The sequence below is a fragment of the Cherax quadricarinatus genome, chromosome 72 (genome assembly GCF_038502225.1).
Source record: "Cherax quadricarinatus isolate ZL_2023a chromosome 72, ASM3850222v1, whole genome shotgun sequence".
NCBI classification, from domain to species: domain Eukaryota; kingdom Metazoa; phylum Arthropoda; class Malacostraca; order Decapoda; family Parastacidae; genus Cherax; species Cherax quadricarinatus.
In genome coordinates this window covers 7863255-7874236 of record NC_091363.1, presented here as the reverse complement: position 1 = coordinate 7874236, position 10982 = coordinate 7863255, and the positions used below count along the sequence as shown (strand labels likewise).

Here is a 10982-nt window from a genome sequence, read left to right as displayed (position 1 = left end):
GCCTTCGTTGGTCGAGGGTCCACTGTATATATATATATATATAATTTTTTTTTTTCAACAAGTCGGCCATCTCCCACTGAGGCAGGGTGACCCAAAAAGAAAAGAACTTTCAGCACTTTCACCTCACTCACATGTAATCACTGTCTTTGCAGAGGCACCCAGATACAACAGTTTAGAAGCATATATAAAGATATATAACATACCCCTCCAAACTGCCACTATCCCAAACCCCTCCTTTTAAGTGCAGGCATTGTACTTCCCATTGTACTTTTGATTCAAGGAATTAGAGCTACCCTTTATTACCTCAATCCAACCTAATTAACCCCATCCTTCCCATTCCTCATGCATTGTATGATCCTTCCAAGTTTAGGTCTTCATGAACATAACATTTATTCTTTTCTTTTAACGAACCAGCCGTATCGAACCGAGGCAGGGTGACCTAAAAAGAAAGACATAAGTTTTTCATAATCTTTATTACTGTATGAATATTTTTTCAAACAGATAAAGCTGGCCTGAATGATAACCAGAGATCAGAGCTCAATGTGTCAGGTTCTTCCAGTGATCCATCAGCAGAGATTACAACGGATGATGGCAGTGCCTCCACTCCTGTGCATGCTGCACGTCATCCAAACACAGGCTTTCATCTGGAACTTCTTTCACAGACTATTCAGCTGGAGTTACAACGAACTCAGTCATCATCTACAAATTATTTACAATAAAATACCTGTACTGCATTATTAAATTTTATAGAGATGAGAAATACTGTATTACAATAATTTTTACAAAAAACTAATTTTATTTAAGTTTGTATTTTTGTTATTCCTTGCAGTTGTGATGATGTCCCTAAGTAAGATGGATTCTTATTTATGACATGTAAAATAGAAAACATTGAACAGTTGATAAAAATTCTTTTAAGGTCAAGAACCCTTCAAGGGAACTTCCTTGAAGCAAGTGAAGGGCTCTGGATCCAAGGAATTGGAGTTACTTTCCCTTTCTTTGGATCAAATGTGCTTTATAATCCTCAACTCATAGTATGGGTTTAACTTAACCCACATGAAATCAAATAAGGCTAAGAGCCATGAATCAGCCAAGTTACTTTAGAGTTGTCAGGTGTAGCAAAGAATTTAAGGATTTCGTTATTGTGATCACAGGCATTATACCCCTCAGGTAAAGTTCCTTGATGCCAGTGAGGAGGTGGGGGAAGGGGGTAACCTGGTCCAAGGAATCTGATGTGACCTCCCATTTCTTAGTTCAGACCTGATTACCTCCCATTTCCTCAGTTCAAAGCTCTCTCCCACGAATAATAATACAGGTCTCCCTCAATATTCACGTTTTCAACTTTCACGGGCTTCACACATTCGCGAATTCCCAACCGCCAAATTCCCAGCCACCAAATTCCCAGCCGCCAAATCATATTTAAGTTTCCCACCACCTGCGAGTCCCTACTATCCTCCCTCCGACCCCCGCAACTGGCAGCCAGCCCTCCCACCACTCAGTGTGGTGAGTGTTTTGTTTGTTCATTATTTGCTATTAAACTACAGTATAAATAATGTAAACCCATTCGTGACTGCATATTGGAATGGCTATTCGGACAGGTATTAGACGGTGGCATCATGTGTTTACTCTTGAACACTGCAAAGAATTAAACATTTCTGCTACAGCTAATAATAACAATAGTAATAATAATAATAATAATAAATATGATATAATTGAAGAAGGAAATTGTACAAAAATATGAGGGAGTGGTTGACACATCATCAGTGTGACTTTGTTTATGCTGGAGTGAACATTAGTCTCCCTGTTCTTCCAAACATTTCACAATAATTCATTGTGTTTGGTGCTTGTAGATTGAGTGTGACTGGAGTGGTAGAGGCAGTGATTGAGGCAATGGTATTTAATAATATACATGTTAATAATAATACATGTTATTAATAATATGTACTATTATTATTTATAACATATATGTTATTAAATACATTCATGTTAATAATACATGTTATCAATAATAACATGTACTATTATTATTTATAACATATATGTTATTAAATACCACTGCCTCAACCGCTGAATTATTGTGAAATGTTTGGAAGAGCAGGGAGACTAATGTTCACTCCAGCATAAACAAAGTCACACTGACGATGTGTCAACCACTCCCTCGTATTTTTGTACAATTTCCTTCTTCAATTATATCGTATTTATTATTATTATTATTATTATTATTATTATTATTATTATTACTATTGTTATTATTAGCAATAGCAGAAATGTTCGATTCTTTGCTGTGTTCAAGAGTGAACACATGATGTCACCGTCTAATACCTGTCCAAATAGCCATTCCAATATGCAGTCATGAATGGGTTTACATTATTTATTCTGTAGTTTAATAGCAAATAATGAACAAACAAAACACTCGCCACACTGAGTGGTGGGAGGGCTGGCTGCCAGTTGCGGGGGTCGGAGGGAGGGTAGTAGGGACTCGCAGTGGTGGAGGCATTGGTGGAGTCTGTGGTATTTAATAACATACATGTTATTAACATACATGTTATTAAATAACATACGTTATTAAAGCATAACATGTATATATTTAGTACAATTTACGACATTTTCATGTATTTTATGATTATTCATGGTTCAACAAGTTAAGGAAGCAGTATTGTAATATATTTCCCTACAATATATTGGGGCACCAAACATTCACGGTTTTTCAACATTCGCGAGGCTCTTGATCCCCTAACCCTCGCAAATGTTGAGGGAGACCTGTATAATAAAGAATTGAAAGTACCCTATCTTCCTTGGATTAAAACTGATTTCCTCCCATTCCCCATTCATTATGACTTATGAGTCGAGCAGTCAAATGCTTTCCCACAATAAAAATCGTTTAAACCTTTCCATTTGCACCCGTATGCTACTGCTGTTTACATCATGCCTTTCAAAGGAGGTTCTTAATGCTGGTGAGGGGCTCTTGATCTAGGGAATTGGATCTGTGCTCCAGTTCCCTGAATTAAGCCTGAATACCTTTCACATTCTCCCCACAGGCGCTGTATAATCCTACGGGTTTAACGCTTCCCCCTTGATTATAATAATAATCTCGATCTAAGGAGTTTTACCTGTGCTCCAAGTCCTCCAGTTGAGCCTGAATGCCTTCCATTCTTCCAGACACTGTATAAACGTGTCATGAATGGAAGGATGTGTACAGTACATCAATGGCTCCAAATCTTCCAACTGAATGGGATTTGTTACTGGATTTTCCTGACTGTGATCTACCACTAAATACAGCTGACAGAGATGGCTAGTATATATTTCTCACTTGTCATCCACATTGCTACCATATCTGCCCACAAATGTATGGTTTAGTAATAATAAACTGCTCACCTCATTTGGGGGGTTTCAGATTCCAGAAATTTAATTCCTCACAGTATGCCATCCTGTGCATACTACACTGGACACTGTATAATCCATATGGGTTTGGTGCTTATTTTTGCCAATAACAACAATATGCAGTGGAACCTCAGTTTTCAAATTTAATTTGTTCCCCACGTTGATTTGACAATCAAAATCAATGACAACCAAAGAAATTTTTCACATAAAGAATAATGTAAATAAAATTAATCTGTTCCAGACCCCAAATGACTATATAATACAGTGGTCCCTCGCTTTTCGTAGTTCTCGGCAATCGTAAATTTCGCCAATCATAGGGGTATTTTCATATAAACATGGACTCGCTTTTCATAGGTTGACTCGCGAATAGTAGTTCGTCCGGGACGTGTACGCACGGTGTGAGCCAGGGAGGCCTCCCTACCCAGCCAGTCTGGCATTGTTTACCAGTGAGTGAAGGTCCCCCTCAAGTGCTCCTACGAAATATTTCATAATATTCCACTCATTTTAGTGCTTGCAAGTACTGAATAAGCTACCATGGCTCCAAAGAAAGATCCTAGTGCCAAGCCTGTGGTAAAGAAGGTGAGAAATGTGTACAGTGACAAAGTCTTGGGCCATTTTAGGGAAGTGTTAAAGAGACACCAGAAACAGAGCTCTCTCCACAGTTACTTTGCGAGACAGGACTAGAGTGACTCTCAAGGTGGTCCTAGTGGCATTAAGAAACAGAGAAGAGAAGCAACCCCAGAGAAGCAATTGGTACCTGAGGTTGTTAGGTAAGACACATATGCAACAGTTAGGTATCTTTATTTCGAAACGTTTCGCCTACACAGTAGGCTTCTTCAGTCGAGTACAGAAAAGTTGATAGAAGTAGAAGATACTTGAAGACGATGTAATCAGTCCATCACCCTTAAAGTTTTGAGGTGGTCAGTCCCTCAGTCTGGAGAAGAGCATTGTTCCATGGAATGAAACAATATGGAGATGAAGTGACAGGATGGAGCACTTTTATAGCGCCAAGAGGTGAGACGTAGGTCACTAGAAGAGGTAAGAACTCAGATGCTGGGAGGTCAGGTCCCTCTCAAATCCAGCCGTTCTCACTAGTAGAGGTTGTCAAAGTTGATTGTAGGTCTGTACCAAGATACCCTTGTGTTGCAGTGTCTGACAGATTGAACATTAAAATGGTATAAAATACCGACAGGTTGTTAGGTAAGACACATATGCAACAGTTAGGTATCTTTATTTCGAAACGTTTCGCCTACACAGTAGGCTTCTTCAGTCGAGTACAGGGTGATGGACTGATTACATCGTCTTCAAGTATCTTCTACTTCTATCAACTTTTCTGTACTCGACTGAAGAAGCCTACTGTGTAGGCGAAACGTTTCGAAATAAAGATACCTAACTGTTGCATATGTGTCTTACCTAACAACCTGTCGGTATTTTATACCATTTTAATGGTACCTGAGGTGTTGCTGGAAGGGGATTCCCCTTCCAAACTATAAACAATCCACTCTCTCTCCTCCTCCAGTCTCCCATACACTAAGAAGAATCTCCAATAAAGGTAAGTGTTATGCTGTTAATGTTTCATTCATCATTTCCCATTGTATTGTTTATGTACTACATGCATATTTCATGTAAAAAAATTTTTTGTTTTAATACTTCTGAGTGTCAGGAATGGATTAATTGTATTTACATTATTTCTTATGGGGAAAATTGATTCGCAAATCGTAAATTTCGTTTACAGTAGCTCCTCCAGGAACGGATTAATTACGAAAAACGAGGGACCACTGTAATACATTAATAATGTACTAACTGCTACATAAAACAATGTATAAAATTATACAGCACAGGGAAACTGTAAAAAATGAATATTAAATGAAACTTTAACTGAAATACTGTACAGTAAATGAAAATTTAATTGCCCCTTACCTGTCAGAGGAGAGCTAATGTTGTTTCTCTTTTTAGTCTTTTTTACATCACTAACACCTTGTTCTGGCTAACTGGTTTTGTCTCACTTTAAACCTGTTCAGTGAGGTTTGTTTCAGGGTCTGTTTTAACACCTTACTAAACTGAGACATTACACTGTCACTGTACATGTTAGAGAGATGGCCACTGCTTTGCCTGGATGGTATTTTTCAACAAACCCCTGCACTTCATGCCATTTAGCACATTTCCTTGACAAGTGCAATGGGCACATCATTCTTTCCCTCCCCTTCCTCTGATGACAGCTCCTCCACTGTAATCTGTTGCTGCTCCTTCCAAAGGTCTAGAAGTTCTTCTGTGGTGAGTTCAGTTCTATGCTTCCCCACCAACTCCTCCACATCATCTTCAGTCACCTCTAGGCCCAAGGTGTTTCCCAGGGACACAATATCCTCTACCAGCTTAGGCTCAAAGCCTTCAAAATCTCTTTGTCCCATTCCATACACATAAAAATATTTGTCGACAACCAAGAGGACATACGAAAACCAGGACATTTTTTCCTCCAACACCTCATTCGAAAACCAATTTAGTCAACAAGTAAAGCAACTGACAACCGAGGTTCGACTATTTGCCACATTATGACCCATGAAGGTCATACAGCGCTGCAGGGCAGGGATTGCTACTGGAGCAGACAGTAGCCAGGGGTCAAGAGGATAACGGAGGTAGAGTTAGAAAGGGCTGTGAGAAGTGCTTAAGGAAGTATTATCAAAGTTTGTGTTATAAATTGGTTGCTGTCAAAAAGTCAAAGAGGTAGTCTGAGTCAAAGGTGGGGCCATCAGCAAGGAGGGAAGATACAGTAAGGGTGTTTGAGTGGTGATGACGTTGAAGGTAAATTCTGCATGCTCGTTGAAAAATGACAGTCTAACAGAACATGGTAAACTGAAATTGGACCCGGACAATTCTCAGTGGAACGGGGGTGCCTTTCCATGAGATACCCGTAAGTAAGACGGGTGTGCCCAATGAGAAGATGGGAGAGCATAGTCTCCCAACCTCAGCATCGATGATCAGAAGAAGGCCAGAAACTTAAACCTGGCTTGATAGAATATAATTTCTTAAGAGTCATATAAGATCAATGGTGTTGTCAACAGTTGTGAACATGGTTAGAGATTATAGCAAAATAGTCTGAGAATGGAATACGTATCTCTATTTGAAACGGAGGTCAAGTACCGCTGACTGCTTATTGTCCTGAACATCAACATGACCATGGACCCAGCAGAAAACAATTTCTTTATTTTTTTCTAAAAATGTGGCAGAACCAAAGTTGAGTGTGAAGAACTAATGGGATGAGGTGAATCAAATTTTTTAATAGCTTGCAAAATGCTAAAGTCTGAAACTACTACAAATGTTGAGGTAGGCATAGATGCAATACGAATAATTGTAATGTGAATTACACACAGTTCAGCTGTAAAAATGCTAGCCGAGTCTAAAAAATGTCCTTGCACAACACTGGGAACACTGCTGCAAACCTGATGCCATCAGAGAATTTAGAACCAACAGTGTATGCTGCAACGGCATGAGAATGAGACTGGAAGTGGTTAAGAAAAAGGGAGCAAGAAGCAACTGTAGGTATTTGAGCTTTCACGCATAGTAGTAGGGAAAAACAGACATGAACTATCGGAACCTTCCAGGAATGGAAGAGAAAAGTTAGATGCTAGATGAACATATAAAGGGGGCAACTGAAGAGAAGTCAAGAGCAAGTGAAGACGAAGAGAAAAGGGATGGAATAAAGAGGGGCAGTGAACAAATAATGGACCTCTACTAGTGTCTGTTACTATCCTGTATGTGGAATGTATTTACTGTATTTTCAGCATTTGCTTGTGAGTTTAGCTCTTAGTTATGATAATAATAATAATAATAATAATAATAATAATAATCAGCTTTTGCTTGGTCCCTGGTCATTCTGGTCTTCAGGGCAATGAACTAGCAAATTCCTATGTATGTTTTGCAGTTCAGGTCCCTACAGTCTTCCACAAGTTTCTCTCTATTTTCCAGAACTGACTCAACATTTCAGAGACTCCTGGTAGTGTTGGTCTTATGGTTATCTTCCTTTCATTGCTTTAAGTTTTGGAAAATCTACAATCTGACAGCTTGTTCTGTTAATCTTAGAAAACACTGATTTCAGCTTCAGCGCCCTATTGCCTTCACTCTGGCTACGTCTCAAATTCTCACCTTTAACACGGATCCAAAGTGACTTCTTTATTGAAACTGATTTCCTGTGCCAACTACTGCTTAGCGCTTCTTTTTGATTATAATAATAATAATAATGTGCCAACTACTGACTGTGCTTTCACCCTTCCGTCTTATACCATCAGCATCCCTTTGTAGGTGCGGTGATGACCCACATATTATTATAATAAAAAAGAAGCGCTAAACCACAAGGGTTATACAGCACAGCAGGGCAGGGAAGGATGCAGGGGTAATGGGTAGCAAGAGAGAGAGGGATGAATATTAGGTTAAGAAGTGCAGCAGGGCAGTGGATAGTGCAGGGGTAGAGGGTAGCTAGAGATTAAGGTGGAAAGGACTGAGGAGAGTGCTAGAGACATCATCATCAGAGTTTGTGTAGTAAATCAGTTGCTGTCAAAAAGTCAATGAGAGAGTCTGGATTAAAGGAGGATCCATCAGCAAGAGGGAAGGTAAAGAAAGGGCAGCAGAGCAGAGATGATGATGGAGGTAAATTGTGTGTGCTTGTTGACAGAGTGGGCAGTCCAACAGAATGTGGCTAACAGATACTGGAACTTGACAATTCTCACAGAGAGGAACAGGACGCCTCTCCATGAGATACCCACGAGTGAAACGAGTGTGGCCGATGCGAAGACAGGAGAGAATAGTCTCCTAACCTCGACACAGATGACAAGAAGTCGGCCAGAAAGATGACCCATACATATTTAGCACTTAGTGGCTATAATAACTAATGACCCACATAGATTTATCACTTAGTGGCTATAATAACTAACGTCAGTAACTGGGTCAACAATCCTGAGCATATTTATCCCAAATTATAAAAGCTGAAAACACATGTGGATGGTTTTTATAAAATACATGTTTTTGAAAAAGATTTAATAAAATAAAACAAAGACCCCTCAACTGAAGTCCCTTGATGCTGATGAGGGGCTCTTGATCTAAGTAACTTATCCTTCACTTCCTTGGATTGAACCTGAAGACCTCCTATTTGCCCTACTAGTTTACAAAAAATATCAGACCATACAAAAGGAAAAAGCATTACTAAAATGTGCCTCCTCCATGGGTAGTCTCCTTGCCAAGGCTAAAGGGTTCTTAATCCAAGGAAATGGGACTCCACTCTTTCTTCAAATCAATTCAAAATACAGTGCCCCCAAAGCCTTCTTCTCTTCTTGACCTTATTAATGGTGACTTTGAGGGTGAATAAATTGGAAGTGGAGGGAAGGCGGGTCAGGGGTCCCACTAGGAAAGGCTGTGTGAGGGGCTGGGACATCTAGCAGGCATGTAAGTTTATTCATTTATATATTTTTATATAGCCGGACTTGAGTCCTGGAAATGGTAAGTACAATGCCTGCACTCTAAAGGAGGGGTTTGGGATATTGGCAGTTTGGAGGGATATGCTGTGTATCTTTATACGTATATGCTTCTAAGCTGTTGTGTTTTGAGCACCTCTGCAAAAACAGTGATTATGTGTGAGTGAGGTGAAAGAGTTGAATGGTGATGAAAGTATTTTATTCTGGGGGATTTTCTTTCTTTTTGGGTCACCCTGCCTCGGTGGGAGATGGCCGACTTGTTAAAAAAAAAAAATACAGTTGCACATTATTATTATTAAAATCAAGGGGGAAGCGCTAAACCCGGAGGATTATACAGCGCCTGGGGGGGATGTGGAAAGCATTCAGGCTTAATTCGGGGAACTGGAGCACAGATCCAATTCCCTAAATCAAGAGCCCCTCACCAACATCAAGGAACCTTCCTTGAGGGGTACAGTTGCACAGATTATCATACATAGCAGCATATGTGTAAAGAACCTAGGATAATGCTAAAAAGTCAAAGTGACTTTTTTCATTGGGGTCTTTAGATAGAAGTGAAGGCAAATGGTTTTTGGGATTTGACGAGATGTTGGAGAATGAGCAAGGTAACGTGTGCAGGGATTCAGGGAAACCAGTTAGCTGGATTTGAGTCCTGGAGGTGGGAAGAAAAATGCCTGCATTCTGAAAGAGGGGTGGGGATATTTGCAGTTTGGAAAGGCATCTAAACTATAGTAGCAGCTTGCCTCTGGAAAGACAGAGGTAGAGTGAATGACAGTGAAAGTGTTTCTTTTTCATGTCACCCTACCTTGGTGGGAGACTATTGGTATTAAAAAAAAAAAAATCCTTTCATGAAATTCAACTACTACACAGAATAAAAAAGGAAAGTACTGTCTGCCTTGTTCCAACATAGCATTCGTTGGTAGTGTTGTGGTGGTTTGGCAACTACACCTGATGTAAATCAGAATATCTTAGGTGTACCAGGTGACTGCTCTGGTGAAATATCAGATGGACATCTGATGGGACATTTGATGGTGACCATGGTTTGAGGAGGATTTTTTTTCTTTATTATTCTTGGAGCTGCCCCTCAGTTTTTACTTCATAATGAATGAAGATTACCTTATTCTTCTCGATCTTTAGTGACTGCAACACTGACCCCAGAACAGCTATGAATCCACTTCAGAACCCAGAACTGCTTTGAGGTATCCACTTGTTGCCCATAACTGGTACTGGTGTTCAATCTACCCTATCTGTATCTCAAACCTTAGCCTTGCCTTGACTATGAAATCAGCCTCCCCCATTATACAACAATATAATTCATGGACTGTCCACGCACCAAAGGACAAATTCGCTCAAGGTTATCTATCCAGAGATGACAAGCAAGCAACTCTGACACAGCCCACACACCTCAATCATATAATAATAATAACCAGAAGCAAGGGGCTCATAACCCCTTCTCCTGTATACATTACTAAAGTTAAAAAGAGAAACTTTTTTTTTTTGGGGGGGGCGGGCACCCTACCTCAAGTGTGATACAGCCAGTTTGTTGAAAGAATAATAATAACCAAATTAAGAGCCAAACTTGAGAGGATCATGCAACACTGATCACCACCTGGAAACCTCTCCCACAAGAACTGCCAATACATCATCTTTCACTTTCTTTATAAAAAAAAGGTGGGATGTGCATCATCAGAGTTAATGCTGCTGCAATAAAAAATGCAAGAAAGAAAAGCGACTAAATACCAAGGAACACAATAATAAAGTAACAATAGTATTATAACTAAAAGAAAACTGAGCCCCAACAACAATTGGGTGGTCACATTAATAAGAATTAGAATGTACTGAACACTTATTGAACAGCTCAAGAAAGGGGCTGCAACAAGTAAAGATATGCACAAGGTAGAAAATTATCAAAGCAAAACAAGCTAAAGTTATATACAGCCTCTCCTCACTAACCGATGGAGTTCCGTTCCTAAGACCATGTTAGTAAATGAATTCGTAGTTAATTAAGTGAGGAGCATACATATTACAATGGTAGTGGGTTTGTGTCAACTATTTTTTTTATATTATTTTAATGTCACCTTTGCACCATTTATAACATTTCTGGAATATTTTTAAATGTTTATACAGAAGTGTACTGTATATTGT

At 39.5% G+C, this 10982-nt stretch overlaps 1 protein-coding gene across 1 annotated transcript in view; it reads left to right on the top strand.

Annotated features, from left to right (window-relative positions):
• LOC128701318 (uncharacterized) overlaps positions 1–803 on the top strand; it is a 14604-nt gene extending 13801 nt beyond the window's left edge. Inside the window, exon 4 of the mRNA XM_053794982.2 lies at positions 502–803. Within this exon, the coding sequence (XP_053650957.1) occupies positions 502–719 (218 nt within the window). The 3' untranslated portion in view covers positions 720–803. The remainder of the gene's footprint in view (positions 1–501) is intronic.
• The last annotated feature ends 10179 nt before the right edge of the window (positions 804–10982 follow it).